Source organism: Bos javanicus, chromosome 9 (assembly GCF_032452875.1).
Source record: "Bos javanicus breed banteng chromosome 9, ARS-OSU_banteng_1.0, whole genome shotgun sequence".
Taxonomy (NCBI): Eukaryota; Metazoa; Chordata; class Mammalia; order Artiodactyla; family Bovidae; genus Bos; species Bos javanicus.
In genome coordinates, this window is record NC_083876.1 from 70,666,028 (window position 1) to 70,686,264 (window position 20,237).

Here is a 20,237-nt window from a genome sequence, read left to right on the forward strand (position 1 = left end):
TTCTGAAAAGCTGGCTGGCTTTTATCCAATGTGAAAATTTGTGAGTCATATAAAGTGTATTAATCAGCCTCTGTCTGTCATCCTTTTAGGCCCTTCACTTCAGTGTTCTATTTTTTTAATACATTTTTAATTTGGGCTTTCTTGTATATCAATGAAAACCCTTATAAATAATTTCTGGAACAATGCAAAAGTGAACAAAATTGTAAGTTAATTTAAGATAAAGTACAATGTGAGTGACAATCTTAAAAACTCATGCATGGTCTCAACATATGTTAATTAGTAAAATTTCTAAACTCAAGTGAAATTTTATGAGCAGAGCATCACTAGGAAGAAGCCCACTCGACAAATGATTGTTATTTATGGCATCAATTATCTTTCCCATAGTACATAATTCAACTGATATATGTCAGTGTGTTAGTCACTCAGTTATGTCTGACTCTTTGCAACCCCACGGATTGTAGACTACCAGGCTTCTCTGTCTATGGAATTCTCCAGGCAAAAATATTGGAGTGGATTGCCATGCCTTTCTCATATATATATTATATATATATAATATAAAATCAGTCAATAAATCGATCTCTGGGTTGATTTTACCCGACACTGAGCTCACACTTCTGAACTCATAAATCTGACCACCTGACAGTGCAGACTTACCACTTTGCTCTCCTTCAACCAGGACCTCTCTAAGTATTCCACAGGTGCATTTACATTGTAATGGAAAATATTACAGAGGAATAAAGAGAAGCTATAACCATGGATTAAACTATTATAAAATGGTAAAAGAAGATTTTGAATAAAAAATATACTACATCCTTCCCCATATGTTCTCTTACATTTTCTCAAGAATGCTGCAAGGAAGGGATTAATAGCTAGAGACTGTACAGTGAAGTTCAGAGACAAGTAGTAGCCCAAGATCAATGGCAAAATGCCACATTTCTGGCTCCAAGGTCATGCTGTTTCCATAACAACCAGGTTTTTATGTTATATTGACCAAAAAATGATGAAACTGAATTTAAGTCTTTAGATCATATTGGAAGCCTAATTAATTCTTTTAATTTACAAGATCTTGCATGTATATAATGAAGTTTTCTACCCAATGGTGTGTCCATGGTGAATCTATATTCAATTCCTCCATCTAAAACGTGGACTTACCCAGAAAATAAATTTACTGTCGAGGAATTCGCTCTCAAGACTTTGCCAGTGACAATGAGTTTGATGGCTTTTCGAAACCAAGGATAAAAGAAAGCATAAATCAAGGGGTTCATAGCTGAGTTATAATAAGCAATCCAAACCAGTATTTCATAAACATATGTGGGAGTGATGAAACCTAGGAAGGCATCAATGATGGCATCCAGGAAGTAAGGCAGCCAGGAGACCAGAAACACTAGCACTGCGACGCCCAGTGTTCTTGCTGCCTTTCTCTCCCTCTTGGCCACTCTGTCTTGGAAGCTGTCTGAGCATCGCCCAGTCTTGTTGTTCAGACTCTCAATTTTTCTAGCCTGCTGTTTAGCAATGAGGAAAATCTTGAAGTAAACAGTTATCATGACAAGAGTGAGGATGAAAAATACAAGGAAACTGACCAATACCCAACTCTGATTCACTGCAATTTGACAGCCTCCCACACAGGTGAGAGCACTTACTAGATCCTCCAGTCCAGCTGCATTTGCTCCTGTGCCAAAAAGAGAAAAGGAAAAAATAATAGAAAAGAGCCAAGAGGAGGCAATACACATGCCAGAAACAGACACAGTGAACCTGGTTGGATAAACCAAGGGGTCAGTGACCGCAATGTACCTGTCCAGAGAGATAAAGCACAAGTGGTAGATGGAAGCGTAACAGAATGAGCCTTCAAAACAGGAGTGGAGTTGACAGTAACGCTGCCCAAAGTACCAGCAGCTCTCCACGGACCTCACTGTGCTGAAGGGCATCACAGTCACTCCCAGCAAGAAGTCAGCACAGGCCAGAGAAGCAATCAAGAAGTTGGTAGGAGAATGCAGCTGCTTGAAGTAGAGAATGGAAATCATCACCAGGAGATTTCCAAACACAGCCAGCACAGCTCCAAAGATGAACACTGTGTACAGGATGAGGCGGGGACCTGGTGAGTAGGGGGTTTTCACACAGGATCCGTTCAGGTGCTCGTAGCAGAGCTGCACAGCTGCAGCAGAAGGAGACGCACTGCTCATGATTCTCTGGTTTGATACCTGGAAACCTGTCACCCTCTGTGGCCCAGGCTGTCATTCCCGATTTTGAAATGTCCTTAAAGAAAAGGTAAACACAATGTGAGTAGTCGCCAGTGCATTCTGTCTTTGCTTCCTTGTAAGTACAAATCTTCACTTACATGTTTAGAAAGTGATTCATATCCTCATCTTGTAAAATTATTCATTTCTAAATGAATAAGCGGTTAATTTTCATTTTTACATAAAATGCTGTCTATTTAAATTTTTTAAAGACTTTCTGTATTACCTCGTTCTTCATTTCAGAGGAGAGTTTGTCTTCAAGAAACTATTACATGATGCGTGTCCAAATGCCACATTTTATTAGCATTATTTTCCTAATTTGTCAGAGCAATGATAATGCCCCAAACACTCTCTCCCCTCAGGAACATAGTTCCATAATTTCAATCCCCAAAGCTCTTAAGATTGAATCCCCGCAAGTGCAAGGTGTTTAGAAAGAAAGAATTAAATAACAATTACGTTTATGCTAAACTAAGTTTATGTCCTATAATTTCCTGATGTCATTTGACCTTTGCATGAAATATAATAATGCCTAGCCTTTAAAACCTTTAAGCAGAAATGGAAAGTCATATTATTTACTGTTATTAGTTACTGCCTTTTCATTTTTCTTAGAATCATTTGTTTATGATTTCTGTGTTGAATGTCACTAGAACTCTTTCAAATAAGTCCTTTCTCTCTTCCAGTATCAGTTTGTGTTAAAGAAAAAAAATAAATAGAATCGTATATTAAACAGTTGAATGCTTCAGGTTTAACTTTAATAATTCAGATTTAGAAAAGAGGAGGAGTAGAGGACAAAATGTTTGCCTCATGAAACAACCAAGGAAGTGCAAGTACAAATAAAACATTGTTCCTGCTAATGTTTTTCTTGTTGTAATGGCCACTATATGGAAGATATTTTTAAAAATAAATTGTTGAAAGAACTTTTGGAATGGGAGCATTCCTATATTATACTCCATATTTTACCATTGACAAATTTCCATTTCCTCTTAATGTTCTAGAATAGATGAGCTTACGTTTCAAAAAAATGCTTTCTGATGAATGACTTCCATGTGCTCAGTCATGTTCAACTCTTTGCAATCCCATGGACTGTAGTCTACCAGGCTTCTCTGTCCATGAAATTTTACAGGCAATAATACTGGAGCAGATTACTATTTCCTACTCCAGGGGATTTTCCCAACCCAGGGATCAAACTCATGTCTCTTGCCTATCCTGCATTGGCAGGCAGATTCTTCACCACTGTGCCACCTGTGAAGCCCTCAATGACTTCTACTTATGTTGAAAAATCAGCTTTTTAATATTGAGGCATAAAATATATTTGAAAAGTTTACATTTTTAGTAGGTACAGACTGATGACATGATAAATGTATCTGCTCTTGTATTCACAACCAAGGGAAGCAACACCCTGTATTTCTCCTCAGGCCCTTTTATACTTAATCTCACCCCACATATCCCTTCTCCTATCCTGGGGAACCGCGGATCTCCCTTCTATGGCTAGGGATTACTTTCTGAGGCATAAAAATCTTGTGTCACAAAGGTCACACAGTTTGTCTTCTCTGTCTGGCTTATTTTACTCAGCTCAGTGTCTGTGAGTTTCACCCATGTCTGAGAACATTTGCAGCTCATTCCTCCTTATAGCTAAATGGAATTCCATTGTCTGAATTCAATTGCCTTCCAGTTATTTTATCCATATACCAGTTGATAAATATTTAGACTGTTCATCTTGGGACTGTCATATTGGGAAGTGTATGTTTAACTCTGCAAGGAAGTACACATTTTCTAAGGTAGCTGGACCATTTTATGCTCTCACCAGCAAGCTATGAGTGTTTCAGTTTGCTTCAAATCTTTCTTTCCTCCTGGTAGATTGCCTATCACCTTATAGGATTTTTAAATAAATTAGAGCTTATCCATTATATTTATTTTACTTCTCTTAACTCTATGTGAGAGGCTAACATGTGGACAAGTAATGACAACTCAATGTGGTGATGGCTCCGATAAACAGAGTGCAGTGGAGGTCACCACAGTGAAGCATGGGAATTGTATTCACAGGTAATTTTACCAAGAAGGTAACTTTAAATATAGGTCGAGAGGATCCAGGAGATATTTAAGGTAAAAACAGACAGGGGTTTCCCAGGCCGAGAGGGCAGTGTGTTTTGAGGCTCCGAGATGGGGGCTGGACACATTCGCAAGGCTGAGAGCGGCTGTAGCGCAGGCGCAGTGTGGGGAGTGGCATGAGCTCAAGAAGACCTGCGCACAACCTGACCCCACCCCCCTCATTTTGCCAAACCGTTTGGGTATCTGCAGAGGTGAAGGGGTAGGAAGGGAGAGGACATGAAATGCCCGTGGTGACAGATACAAATCTTCGCTTCACCTGCTCAGGGATGGTACATAGGATTTATATTTTTCTATAATACTCTTAAATCTACTTAGAGCCTCACACTGCACCAGGTACAAGAAAAAAATCTCAATAAATATAGGGATTCTGCTCCTTTATCCCCAGAGTGGCATCCATGTTCAGAAAGCTCAGTCTCACAGTATCTGTGGGTGTTTTTTGAGGTCTGTCTACTGAGGAATGCGTTTTCTACCTTAAGGACCTGACTTGGCAGCACCTTCGCCTTCCCTGAGGGGCAGGGCTCCTAACAGCCAGGCTGGGAGGTTATGTCGTCTCTCAAAAGCATGTGCATCTACTCAATACATCTGTGCATGTTTATCACTTTTCAAAAATGACCTAAAGAGCAGAAATAAAGCACAAGTGGAACATGGAAACATAACTCTTGGTAGCTTCCATCGCTCTTGAGTACAGCACATAATTAATATAGAGAAGAAGAGTCAGAGCATTAAAGATCTACTGAAAGAAACCATTAAAAATACTTTAAAAATATTAAGATATAAATCCTGAGATACTTAAATCTCTGTAAGATGTAGTTTCTAAAATATACCAATGTACCTACAATTTAGTTTCATTAGATAAGACAAAAATATACCAAAGATATATGCTCAAATGTTAGTCCACCAAAATAAAACAGCCAAGCACACAGATAAAACTAACTTCAATGCTTAGATAAAAATAGAGATGTGCATTGTTAACATCAATTTTAATACATTTATTTTATCACAAACATTAACATTTTAAAGATAAATTACAAAGTAAATCCCCCCGTAACAGACACTGTCTATTATACACAAAGGTACATTTTGTAAAAGTGTAATATGGGGGCTTATTATATGTTGCTATATAATTTAGGTCAGATTTTTTGCTTTTGTTTTCTTTTGATTTTAGTCAAAGAAGTATATTGAGGTTTTCTCTCCCTGTCAATTGTTATTTTTAATGGTCAGTTGTGCTTTTTAATGGTTTCATAACATCTCATTTCAAAGGTAGAGCATAATTTATTTAATTTACACCATATGAATCCTAGTTCATTGTAATTAGTAATTGAGAGATATACAATGAACGTCCTTGTTACGTTTCCTTCCTTGCCTGACTCTCTTCATATGGTTGCTTGCCAGAAACAGAACTACAGAGTCATGTGACACATGTGATTTGAAATTTTACATAAATATCTTAATTCCCCTCTAAAAGAAAATGCTAAATTATGTTTTTCCTACTTGTTTATGAAAGTGCTGAACTTTCAGCAGAGTACTCAACTTCTCATACTCTAATTAACCTGATGTTAATGATCCAGTGTTGTCAAATATGAGATACAAAACTGTATAAGATTTTAATTAATTTTAAAATTATGTGTACATTTGACATTTTAATGTATTTATTAACCATACCTCTGTAAAATTTCATATTTATGTTTAGTGGGATATTCATCTCCATCTTAATGTTTTGTAAATTCTTTTTATATTTTCAAATCTACTAATTCTTCAACCTGTTTGCTGCCAATAGCTTTTCCAAGTTTGTGTGTTTTTCTTTAACGTGCCTTTCTTTCACTTTGAAGTTGAAAAATTTAAATTTAGTGCATGAATCTATATTCTGTCATGATTCATGTCAATAAATTATAAAAACTATGTTTTCTTCTAGTTTTTAATATCTCAGATAAATCAGTTTTGATTTTGTTAAATACATGAAGCAAGATTGTTAAGAGTTTTAAAAAAAGTTTTATACCACATTAACATCTCTAAATTATCCATTTTTCAATAGCATAAATAATAGTGTTATTTTTATTATGAATAGCTATAAACTCCAAATAGTACTTATAGGGGGAAAAATAAAAGACAATTGCCCTCCATCATGAGCAACAAACTTCATGAAATGAGAAAATTGTTACATAAAAGAAACTACTATTGCAGTACACATATTGCTCATGGTTATTCCTACCTGTACAAAATATCTCCTAAAATATAAAATATGAATCCCATCCTGGGTCTGTAATAGCTGATGGATATGTCTCAGAGATCTTTAGGAGCTCCAGAAAGACCGGACCCCAAGAATCAATTTGATAAAAATAAAAGCAAACTAAACTGAGTCCTGCGGTTGCAGAGAGTCGGACACAACTGAGCAACTGAACCGAACTGAAACTGAGTTCACAGAAAGACATTAACAGAGAACTTGGAAGAAACATTTGAAAATGAAAAAAGAAAAAGTTAAGCTTGGTAGGAAAGGTAAAAGAGTAACAGGGACTTGAAAGAGGAAAGTAACAACTGACAGAGCAGGAGTGTAAAGATGTGAGGAAACTTGAAATTATGACTACTGTGTCAACCACTAGTAAGTAATATGTTTTTATCAAATGCTCAAAGGATGTTCACTTCCCAAAAAATAACAGTATAAAACTGATGCTGCTGAAATTGAGGTATTGTTTTTCCTCCCCAGTTTAGTGGATCATTTTCAAGCACTATATTTCATATAAAAATTATTCAGAATTTTTCAATATATCACTAGATCACTGTTAAATTTTTCAAATCATCAATATGAAATTTGTTTTAGAATTTAGTTTTGATTGATGAAATGTCCTTTAATATTTCCAGTTTAATAAGTCCTATTACTCTTTTAAACCAAAGTAAAATGAGGCATAAATCAAATGATTTAGAGCCAGTTATAGTAACTGAATGAGCAAACTATCTCATAAGCATATTAAATGCTATAAAACTCAAAAAAGAATCAATGAATGAATCAATTACATTGAGAAATCATGAGACCAAAAATACTAAGCTGTGATGTCCAGGGTTTTAGCCGCTTTTCTCTGTGTCTTAGCCACTCTGTTCTTGCAATTCTCTGGTAATAATTTTACTTTCTAGTAATGTTTAAATCTTTTTAATCTGTTTTCTAATCACAAGAAGAGTATTTCTGTACCAAAGAATCTTAACAAAGCCAGGTGTGAAAAACAATAGAAATCCTACCGATATGCAGAACTGATTTAAACAAGTTGACAATCACTTATCAAGCAGAGGGCAGTTACTTATCCCTCCATCCTATCATCTTGGGCATCTGTGTACAATTTGGCACAACTGTAGGCCAGAGACAGGATGCAGAAGATGCTGGAGTCAATTTCTCAGACAGACACCAGTGCAGACCTTAAGCATAATAGATTTAACTGAAACCCAAAAGTTTCCTGGGAATATGAGCAAAGCAGAAAAGGAAAAAAAAAAAAAAGCAACAACCTTGAGAAAGTTAATCACAGAGAAATTTCTGAGGAGTTGGAAATAAGTAGACCACTTTGTAAGAGAAAGACAAAGGAAATCAGAGACAACTGAAATGTTTACAGGATACAAAAGGAATGGTTAATGGAATAAAAATGTATGTGGCGGGGGAGTGGACTGTCTGCAGAGAGTGGGCTATGGTGAGTTCTGCAGTAGTTAACAAATAAGGGAGTTAACATTTATTAGTCACATAAATATTTTTGGAGAAGCAAAGGGAAGTGCACATCCTAACAAGACTGAAACACAAGGGCTCATCCAGTTAGACTGAAAAAGCCATTTGTTTTCTTTCATGAAAAACCTTACTTGATTTTCTAAAACTCATTTCATTTGGAAAATGTAAAGATATCTTCAACCTCCTCAACCCAATGGCTTACATTTGTTCAGAGGACAAATTCATGCTCCCAGAACTATCCTTGAAAACCCGACCACTCACAATGACTTTGATGGCTTTCCTAAACCAAGGGTAAAATAAAGCATAGATCAAGGGGTTCATGGCTGAGTTGTAATAAGCACACCAACAGCAAATCTCATAAATATAGGCCGGGGTTATGAAGCCCATAAGGCATCAATTAATGAGTCAATACTGTATGGTAACCACGAGATCATGAATGCTATGACCGTGATACCCAGGGTTTTAGCTGCTTTTCTCTCTCTCTTGGCTACTCTGGATTTGTAACTGTCTGATGATGAATCTGTTTTGCTACCAGTATTTTCAATCTTTTTAGCCTGTTGTCTGGCCACAAGAAAAATATTACTGTAGAGAATGATCATGACAAGGGTAGGTATAAAGAAGGACAGAAAATCTATCAATACCCAGTTTTGATTTACAACCATCTGACAGCCTCCTGCACAGTTGAGGGCATGAGACAATTCCTCTAGCCCATTCTCATTGGCACCCGTGTAGAACACAGCACCACTGTAAGTAAGGGGCAGGATCCAGGAGATGCTGATGCATATGCATGATACAGACACTGTGAACTTGGTGGGATAGGCCAGAGGGTCAGTAACAGCAATGTACCTGTCGATGGAGATGAAGGACAGGTGGAAGAGAGAAGAGTAACAAAATGCTGCATCAAAGCATGTGTGAAAAGTGCAGAAAGTTCGCCCAAAGTACCAGCAGCTCTCCACAGACCTGACCATGCTGAAGGGCATCACAGTCATTCCCACCAGAAAGTCTGCACAGGCCAGAGAAGCAATGAGAAAATTGGTTGGTGAGTGCAGCTGCTTGAAATGAAGGATGGCAGTCATTACCAGGAGGTTCCCAAACACGGCCAGGACAGCCCCAAAACCATACACCATGTACAGAATCACACGGGATGCGGGTGAGTAGGGGGTCTTCACACAAGATCCGTTCAGGTGCTCGTAGCAGAGCTGCACAGCTGCAGTGGGGGACGAGTTGCTGCTCATGATCTGTTGTTTACCCTCAAAGAATTCTGTCCTTGATTTTCATAATGAACATAGGATTCTGATTTTCAATACCCCTAGGGGAAAAACATAATCTACTAGGATATCTGAGGAAATTATCAGATATTACAATTATTTTTTTAAATTTTACTTATTTTATAAATCACAAATGTGTTTAATAACAAAGCACAAAAATTACACTGAACAATAACATTGGGATTAATTTCAACTAATGCTTCATTCCCTGAATTTGATAAAATTTTCTTTTAGTCATAAATATTTTTATATTTTTTTACCTCCAGAGTTCCTCTTTGCAACAGGCAGTGATATGGAAAGTAATTACAGAGTGAAAGAATCATTTCCTACCAGGTTTCTGCATTACTGCCTAAAGCACACAATCCTTCCTGATATATAAAAGCTATCTATAAGAGAATCCCTAGATGGAATCCCTGTAGTGCAAGGTGTGAACTTGGAAGATTATTTTCAAGAGTGATTATTAAGACAGTTATCTCCAGAAGAGTTCCTCACATTAAGTTACCCATTAACTTAACCCAAAGACTTTTTATATCCTTAGACTTGAACCTTTTGCCAATTCTTAATCCTGTTGTGGCCAGTTTACTGGATTTTAGCTAAAAAGATATAACTGGGTACACACAGTGAGAGCAAATACTTGGCTTTTTTCCTCCAGTCAAGAATCATTTTTGTATTTTCAGTGAACACCAACAGACAAGGGAACATACACCATGAGCAGCTTGTAATGGACGAATTACATTACAGGAAAGCATTAAAAACACCACGATATTTAGGCACATCCACAATTGTGAGCTTCTGCAAAAGTCAGTGCTGATTGAGAAAAGATCGCTCTCTTCTCGGGATGTTGTCACTGGAAGCAGATTGCAACATCTCTCCATTCACCTGAGAAATGGGTGTAATCCCTCTGAATACTGCTGCTGTGAGATCCTCACAGATAGAAGACCTCACATCCCCCTCTGTAGCGCATTCAGTACTGCCCCCCCACAAATGATACGTTCATGTTCTAACCCCCCAAATCAGATACTCTTTGGAAAAGATGTCTTCATAGGTTTGATAACACATAGTAAGTACATTAATTATGTGCAAGTTTTAAGCATTTTTGCAAGTCAGTGTAAAACTGAGTCAGTTATGAACTTGATTCTTTACATAATTTATTTCTGTTTAATGGATATTTCTTAATATATGTTAACCTCTTCTGGAATAATTTGGGTAAAATGGCAAATGACACAACATTGTATTTTCTCCAACCACAGACTCCCAGTGTCCTCTGCAAATCTTCCTTCTTTATCCCTCATTAGATCTCAGGCACACCCCAGAGCTTTCTAGTCACTCTCTGTGTTAATAATTTAGTTTGGACAACTCCAATTTGAAACTACAGTCTAAATATAAAAACAGTATCCCTGTCTTCCCTGTGCCCAGGCTAGCCAGGTCTGAACTTAAGCATTTCATCATTTTCACAAGGGAATGCTTGAATTGGTACATACCATCTGAAGATAAGCCCTGTTAACTAATCACAGAGTTCATTTCCTCCTAAAAGCCCATTGAGATGCCCTTAAAAGTATTTCTGAAAGAGGAAAATCTGATGGAGCAAACTAATGGAAAAACCAGGGTAGAGAAATACACTCAAGATATACACAATAAAGTTTACCAGAAAACTGAAAGAAATGTTTTTCTAATAGATCCTGAAAGAAATTCTTAATCTCAGAAAAAGCAACTAAAGAATGAGGACAAGAAAATAATAAAAACAATGCTATAAAAACTTTCTTCTCAGCTAAAGGGTCTAAATTTCAAGTTCCTACCAAGTGCAAAGAGGAAAAATGATACAAATGCAGATGCTAACTACAGACAAATACAAAGAGAAACTTAAAAGCTCCTAGGAACAGAGGCCAGAGGGTACCAGCTTATGAAAAAGACATGAATATCATATCATGATCAAGCTTCCCATCAGTACACTAGGTCCAAAAGTTGTGCTTTCAAAGTTATCAGACAATTTATTTTTGGAAACATAACTCTAATTAAAGTCAAAATTTTAACTGAAATCTTACAAATTCTTTAAAACTCATATGGAACTAAGAAGAAATATATATGCATAATTGCATACATATAGCATATATTTCTGTATATTATACAATGTATCAATGTATTATACCAAATTTTTATTCTACTGAATTATAATTAATATAATAAAGTACATGATTATATCTTGTAAATAATATTTGCATTAGTATAAAATAGAGAAGAAATAGATGGTCGTGGATCATTAAAAGTAGGCAAGCCACATATAATGGAGCAGAAGTGAAGCAATTCTTAGAAAGGAGAGCTTGTGCAGAACCAGAGGAGGAGCAGATGAAGGTGGACCATCGGGCTGTCCCAGCAGGACCAGATGCAGCCAGACACCCTCTGGAGAGTGGTTGGCCCCACTCTGTGAATTCATGACTCTGGCTGTAGGACCTTGTTCAGGTCACTTAAGCTAGGGCCTGCACCTGAAAAGGAATGATTCAAATTCAGCCTCAATCAACAACAAAAAAGAAACAAATGTGGTCAATTCACACAGTGAAGTACTATTCAATCAAAAAAAAAAAAGAATCAAATGCTGATTCATGCTTTGATGCGGCTTATTCTCTATATTATTCATCAGAGTGAAATAATTCAAAGAAAAATGAGCACATAATATAATGTATGGTTGCATTTATATAAAATGCTAGGAAGTACATTCTATAAAATTCTAGGAAGTCCCACTTGATGGACATGAGTTTGAGCAAGCTCCGGAAGTTGGTGATGGACAGGGAGGCCTGGCTTGCTGCAGTCTATGGGGTGGAAAAGAGTTGGACATGACTGAGTGACTGAACTGATTGAGGAAGTGCAAATTAGTATAGAGTGACATAAAGCTGATCAGTGGCTGCCTGGGGATGGAAGAGAGTTGAGTGTGTAGAGATGAGCAGGAGGAACATTACAAAGGACATGAAAAAATCTGGGAAGTGATATATAGCAAAGCTAGTGAAGGTGATGGAATTCCAGTTGAGCTATTTCAAATCCTGAAAGATGATGCTGTCAAAATACTACATTCAATATGCCAGCAAATTTGGAAAACTCAGCAGTAGCCACAGGACTGAAAAATGTCAGTTTTCACTCCAATCCCAAAGAAAGGCAATGCCAAAGAATGCTCAAACTACCACACAATTGCACTCACCTCACATGCTAGCAAAGTAATACTCAAAATTCTCCAAGCCAGGCTTCAACAGTACATGAACCATGAAAGTCCAGATGTTCAAGCTCGATTTAGAAAAGGCAGAGGAATCAGAGATCCAATTGCCAACATCTGTTGGATCATAGAAAAAGCAAGAGAGCTCCTACATCTGCTTTATGGACTATGCCAAAGCCTTGACTGTGTGGATCACAACAAACTAGAAAATTCTTCAAGACATGGGAATACCAGACCACCTGACCTGCCTCTTGAGAAACCTATATGCAGGTCAGGAAGCAACAGTTAGAACTGGACATGGAACAACAGACTGGTTCCAAATGGGAAAAGGAGTACGTCAAGGCTGTATACTGTCACCCTGCTTATTTACCTTATATGCAGAGTACATCATGAGAAATGTTGGACTAGATGAAGCACAAGCTAGAATCAAGATTGATGGGAGAAATATCAATACTCAGATATGCAGATGACACCACCCTTATGGCAGAAAGCAAAGAACTAAGTAGTCTTTTGACAAAATTGAAAAAGGAGAGTGAAAAAATTGGCTTAAAATTCGACATGCAGAAAACTAAGATCGTGGCATCCAGTCCCATCACTTCATGGCAAATAGATGGGTAAACAATGGAAACAGTGAGATACTTTATTTTTTAGCTCCAAAATCACTCAAATGGTGACTGCAGCCGTGAAATTAAAAGGTGCTTGCTCCTTGGAAGAAAAGCTATGGCCAACCTAGATAGCATATTGAAATGCAGAGACATTACTTTGTCAATAAAGGTCTGTCTAGTCAAAGCTATGGTTTTTCCAGTAGTCAGGTATGGAAGTGAGAGTTGGACTATAAAGAAAGCTGAGTGCCAAAGAATTAATGTTTTTGAACTGTGGTGTTGGACAAGACTCTTGAAAATCTTGGATTGCAAGCAGATCAAATCAGTCAATCCAAAAGGAAATCAGTCCTGAATATTCATTGGAAGGACTGTTGTTGAAGCTGAAACTCTAATACTTTGGCCACCTGAGGCGAAGAGCTGACTCATTGGAAAAGACCCTGATGGTGGGTAAGACTGAAGGCAGGAAGAGAAGGGGACAACAGAGAATGAGATGGTTGAATGGCATCACTGACTCAATGGACATGAGTTTGCACAAGCTCCAGGAGTTGGTGAAGAACAGCGAAGCCTGGCATGCCACAGTCCATGGGGTTGCAAAGAGTTAGACATGACTGAGTGAATGAACTGAACTGAACTGATATATGTTCAGTCTTGATTTTTATAATAACTTTACAGGTGTCTACAAATGTCAAAATTCATCAAATTATAGAAGTATGATAGATTATATCTGTTATGCATGTCTATTATGAAAGTACTAAAATTAGAGTCTCTAAAAATAAAAAGGGATGGTTCAGAATAGATCATCTCAAAGTTGCCTTCAGTTTTAGCATTTTATACATTTATCACAATGGGCTAATGATTGGAAGGTCAAGAAAATGTGGCTAATGTGATATGAATTTACCTACAAATGTCTGACAAAGAGGAATGCTTCTTCCAGGGAATGATCCCAAGAACTACAAAATAAGTGTCTATAGTGTCTGCAATTTTGGTATTACTATAAACACTATGATGCATAAAAAGTTATTTATCTAATGTATGTGAAAAGATCTTAATGACCCAGATAACCACAATTGTCTGATCACTCACCTACACCCAGACATTCTGGAGTGTGAAGTCAAGTGGAATTTAGGAAGCATCACTATGAATAAAGTTAGTGGAGGTGATGGAATTCCAGCTGAGCTATTTCAAATTCTAAAAGATAAAGCTGTTAAGTGCTGCACTCAATATGTCAGCAAATTTGGAACACTCAAAGGTGGCCACAGGACTGGAAAAGATTAGTTTTCATTCCAATTCCAAAGAAAGGCAATGCCAAAGAATGTTCAAACTTCCGCACAATTGCTACTCATTTCACATGCTAGCAAGGTAATGCTCAAAATCCTTCAAGCTAAGTTTCAACAGTATGTGAACCAAGAACTTCCAGATGTTCAAGCTGGATTTAGAAAAGGCGGAGGAACCAGAGATCAAATTGCCAACATTCGTTGGATCACAGAAAAAGCAAGAGAATTCCAGAAAAGCATCTATGTCTCCTTCATTCACTACACTAAAACCTTTGACTATGTGGATCACAACAAACTGTGGAAAATTCTTAAAGAGATGGGAATACCAGACCACCTTACCTGCCCCCTAGAAATCTGTATGCAGGTCAAGAAGTACCAGTTAGAACTGGACATGGAACAAGAGACTGATGCCAAATCGGGAAAGGAGTACATCAAGGCTGTATATTGTCACTCTGCTTATTTAACTTATATGAAGAATACATCCTGCAAAATGCTGGGCTGGATAAAGATTGGAGCTGGAAATCATGCTGGAATCAAGATTGCTGTGAGAAATATCAATAATCTCAGCTATGAAGATGATACCACCCTTATGGCAGAAAGCAAAGAAGAACTAAAGAGCCTCTTGATGAAAGTGAAAAAGGAGAGTGAAAAATTTGGCTTAAATCTCAATATTCAAAAAACTAAGATCATAGCATCCACTCCCATCACTTCATGGCAAATAGATGGGTAAACAATGGAAACATTGAGAGTCTTTTTTGGGCTCCAAAATCACTGCAGATGGTGACTGCAGCTATGAAATTAAAAGGTGCTTGCTCCTTGGAAGAAAAGCTATGACCAACCTAGACAGCGTTAAAAAGCAGAGATATTACTTTGCCAACAAAGGTCCGTCTAGTCAAAGCTATGGTTTTTCCAGTAGTCATGTATGGATGTGAGAGTTGGACTATAAAGAAAGCTGAGCACTGAAGAATTGGTGCTTTTGAACTGTGGTGTTGGAGAAGACTCTTGAGAGTCCCTTGGACTGCAAGGAGATCCAACCAGTCAATCCTAAAGGAAATCAGTCCTGATTATTTGTTGGAAGGACTGATGCTGAAGCTGAAGCTCCAATATTTTCACCACCTGATATGAAGAGATGATTTATTAGAAAAGACCCTGATGCTGGGAAAGATTGAAGGCAGAATCGAAGGGGACGACAGAGGCTGAGATGCTTGGTTAGCATCACTGAATCAATGGACATAAGTTTGAGCAAGCTCCAGGAGATGGTGAAGGAGAGGGAAGCCTGGTGTGCTGCAGTCCATGGGGTTGCAAAGAGTCAGACACAACTGAGTGACTGAACAAAATGTGTGTTCTTATATAATATATGAGAAATAGAATATGTCCTGTCATATCAGTAAACAAGAATGTTACAATCATCAGCAACTACAGTCCTCCAACATGAGCCTCTGAGTCCTGACGAAAGTCGGAAAAGAATACCTACCATCTAATAACCATCACACTGTACCACTCCCTACAGTGAGACCTGAGAATACTCAGAATGTGAAAATACAGGATACTGACCCCAGGCAGCTGAGGGCATATCAAAGGAATGGTTTCAGTGAGTCCAGACTCTTACTTCTTCCCATATATAGAAGAGCATTAAATTTCTTAACTTGACACATCTGCTTTACTTAATTAACAGTAATTTTTGATATTCCCAACTACCCACCCTTTGTTGCAAAACTCCTATATATCTAGTTCCTCCCCTTGCCTCCTCAGAGCAGTTCTTTAAAGCTCTCTGAAATGCCATCTCCTGGGCTGCAGTTCTTGTTTTGCTCTAAATGAAACTTAACTCTCAACTTTCATGCTGTGCAATTTTTTTCCAATGTCTAAGAAGTATTTCTATATTTAAAGAAAACATGCATTTATTTATTCAGCAAATAGGTGTTGAGTTTCCCCTATATTCCAAGCAAAGTGGAAGGTTCATCTTGAAACTACTCATATAAACAAATAGGTCATTTTCTTCTGGGGCATGCACTGTGGGGGAGAGATGTGCTTAGTCGATAATCATGTCCAATTCTTTGCAATCCTATGGACTGTAGCCCACCAGGCTCCTCTGTCCATGGGGATTCCCCAGGCAAAATACTAGAGTGGGTTGCCATGCCCTCCTCCAGTGGATCCTCCCAACCGAGGGATCAAACCCAAGTCTCCCGCATTGCAGACGTATTGTGGGCCACAGTGCAGGAGGAGAGATAGGGCACTATAAATATATATGTGTATAAGTATAATATAAATATGTCCAACATATGATCAGAAAGCTGCAAGTAGTGTGAGGGACAAATGAACAAAGTGGTCCCTAAGAAGGTAGGAGCTATTTAATGGCTGCGATCCAAAAGTCTACAAATAATAAATGCTGGAAAGGGTGTGGAGAAAAGGGAACCCTCTTACACTGTTGGTGGGAATGCAAACTAGTACAGCCACTATGGAGAACAGTGTGGAGATTCCTTAAAAAAATGGAAATAGAACTGCCTTATGATCCAGCAATCCAACTGCTGGGCATACACACTGAGGAAACCAGAAGGGAAAGAGACACGTGTACCCCAATGTTCATCGCAGCACTGTTTATCATAGCCAAGACATGGAAGCAACCTAGATGTCCATCAGCAGATGAATGGATAAGAAAGCTGTGGTACATATACACAATGGAGTAGTACTCAGCCATTAAAAAGAATACATTTGAATCAGTTCTAATGAGGTGGATGAAACTGGAGCCTATTATACAGAGTGAAGTAAGCCAGAAGGAAAAACATAAATACAGTATACTAACGCATATATATGGAATTTAGTAAGATGGTAACAATAACCTGGTGTACGAGACAGCAAAAGAGACACTGATGTATAGAACAGTCTTATGGACTCTGTGGGAGAGGGAGAGGGTGGGAAGATTTGGGAGAATGACATTGAAACATGTAAAATATCATGTAAGAAACGAGATGCCAGTCCAGGTTCGATGCACGATACTGGATGCTTGGGGCTAGTGCACTGGGACGACCCAGAGGGATGGTATGGGGAGGGAGGAGGGAGGAGGGTTCAGGATGGGGAACACATGTATACCTGTGGCGGATTCATTTTGATATTTGGCAGAACTAATACAATTATGTAAAGTTTAAAAATAAAATAAAATTAAAAAAAAAAAGAAGGTAGGAGCTATTTAGACAGGTTCAATTGCTACTGTTCTAATTTCTCATTCACGAAGAAAACGAAGACAAACTTTATAACATATTGTTAATACATGAGCTATTCAAGGAGCATATGAGGTGCAAATATAATCATTCGCTATCATAATAATATACTATATCCATGAAAAAAAGTTAAATGCAATTCGGAAACCCACACCACAAAGATGGCATGAAGTGTTTTGAATGTAAAAGACTTGCTATGGGGAAGAGGCTCAAAGGAACCAAATAATCAGTAATAGAAAAAACAACAGCCTGTATTTGCTTGATGTGCAGACCAATCCTGCTGCAGAAATTAAGAGGTAATTTATTTAAATGAACCTCCCTTCACCATCAGGGGGAAAACTTGGTACAGTAAAATACATAATGAAGAATTGTAGGTTAAAATAATACATCACTAAATCAATTACTCCCTTCAATGTATTGGTATCTCCAAAGAATTGTGTTTAGTCTGTTCTCTGTGATGACTGATTTTTTTCCTTTAAAACAATTGGTACAAAGTCTTGTGTTCATATTGCTCTCAGTACCTTGACTGCAGTGCCTGGGCCCCAACAGAGTAGAAAGAATTATTGGTTACTTTACTTATTCTCTGATTCTTTGGATGTGAGTATCAGCTCTATTGTTTAACAAATACACCACCTTGGGAATGAGACTCACCTCATTATGCCCCTTGTCCCTCATTTATGGCCCAGAAGTAATAATAACATAGCAATAGTACTCTCTCTCTCACATAGTATTGTGAAGACTAAGTAGGGCAGGTACGTCAGTCCCAAGCACAGAACGAGTGGCCTATAACTCAAAGCATTCTTAGGTTTGCATATCAGAAGCACTCAATGAATGTTCATTGAAACAAAGGCCAATGAATTAGTTCCCACACAACCAGAGTAATTCATAGTAGAGAAAAATGAGAGCAGGAGCTTAAATTTTTTTTAAAGAAGAAAGTCCTGATATAGTTATAAAAACAGAAGAAATGTAGATTAGGAAAGTTGAACAATTAATGATTTGTCTAGTACATGTCAAGCTCTACTAAAAAAAGACAAGTGAAAATGTATTGAACAAGATGTTAGAAGCACTTGTTTGAATCTGGAAGCTTTATGATATTCAGCAGAGTTTGTAAACACTTTAATTTTAGCTTTCTTATATTTAAAATGAGGAAATATGATTTCTCTATAGCTGTGAAACAGAATTAAAGTTACTGCATTGAAACCACTAAATGAAAATAAGCTGATAAATTCCAGTTCAGAACTGAAGAATTGTGGCTAAACTAAGCAGTCTAGAGTGCCTTTAAATCATGTCTATCATCTTTAATCATCAGATCAGGAGTTTCACACAAGTAGAATATAATCAGAAATAATTCACCATCTCAGGAAAAGTTTACCAATCTGAAGCATTTGTTTAACAATAGAAATGATGTGCTAATATAAGACTGATTTTCAGCAAGCAAGAAATTACAGCAAAATAACAAGAATATATTGATGTGTATTTACTCCTGCTACAAAGATGTGACACTGACTTTAAATGTTGACGTCTGATGACAACAAAGCTAAACTTAGAATAGAATTAAGCAATTTATTTAAAATTTAAAAATTTATTTTAAAAAAAGATACACAACATCCTCCAATCTCAGTACCAAGAACAAGTCTGCATGTCTGAAAAGCTGGCTAAGTTGTATCCAACATGAGTTGCTTAACTTTTTCAGTTTCAAATCTGTGGATCCCACAGAATGCATTTATCGGCCTCTGTCTGCCATTCTTTACACTCTTCACTTCAGTTTTCTATTCTTTTGGACACATTTTTAATTTGGGCTTTCGTTTGAATCCTTGAAAACTCTTATAAGTAATTTTTGGAATAATGCAAAAGTGAGGAAATGGTAAATTAATTTAAGATAAAGTATAATAATGAGTGACAACCTTAGAAACCAATGCATGCAATAAACATAAGTTAACTGGTAAAATTTCTAAACACAGCTGAAATGTTATGAGCAGATAATCACCAAGTAGAAGCTCATTCAACAAATGAAAGTTATTTATGGCACCAATTACCTTTCCCATAGTAAATAATTCAACTGATAGGGCAGTAAAGAATCTGTCTCTGGATTGATTTTACCTGACTCTGGTCATCATATCCCTGACTCAGAAATCTGAAAACCTGACAGTGCAGATTCAATACTTTGCCCTCCCTAGACCAGGACCTCTGGATCTTCCAGCTCCTTTGCATTTTAATAGAAAAATACTACAAAGGAATAAAGAAAACTCTTAACCAGGGATTGAACTATCATAAAGTAGTAAAAGGGAGGATTTAGAATAACAAAAATATACTAGATCCTTGTCATGCATTCTTCTAAATTTTTTTAAGGATGCTACAAAGGGGAGATTATTAACTAGAGAAACACAGTGAAGTTCAGAGAGAAGTAGCAGCCCCAGATCGGTGTTAAAGGTTTCTGGCTCCAAGGTCATGCTGTTTCCATAACAACCAGGTTTTTATGTTATATTGACCAAAGAATGGTGAAACTGAATTTAGGTATTTAGGTCATATCGGAAGCATTCTGCATTAGAAGATCTTGCACATATATGATTAAATTTTCTACCCAATGCTGTGTTCACTGTGAATCTACTTTCAATTCCTCCATCTTAAAAGTGAAC

General features: G+C 37.3%; 2 protein-coding genes across 2 annotated transcripts; both read right to left on the reverse strand.

The window, feature by feature from the left end:
* Nucleotides 1-1,148: 1,148 nt before the first annotated feature.
* LOC133254361 (trace amine-associated receptor 7a-like) lies at nucleotides 1,149-2,267 on the reverse strand. Its single transcript, XM_061428642.1, has one exon. It carries the CDS (start codon nucleotides 2,178-2,180, stop codon nucleotides 1,149-1,151), a length of 1,032 nt encoding a protein of 343 aa, XP_061284626.1. The 5' UTR covers nucleotides 2,181-2,267.
* Nucleotides 2,268-7,846: 5,579 nt separating this feature from the next.
* LOC133254444 (trace amine-associated receptor 6-like) lies at nucleotides 7,847-9,278 on the reverse strand. The gene is given in 2 exon segments (XM_061428692.1): nucleotides 7,847-8,432; nucleotides 8,435-9,278. Coding segments are annotated over 2 exon segments (1,035 nt in total). The 3' UTR covers nucleotides 7,847-8,241.
* Nucleotides 9,279-20,237: the final 10,959 nt, after the last annotated feature.

What these genes read in the sequence shown, in the direction of transcription:
- LOC133254361 (XM_061428642.1), bottom strand. Translation starts at nt 2,180, where the DNA reads ATGAGCAGTGCGTCTCCTTCTGCTGCAGCTGTGCAGCTCTGCTACGAG.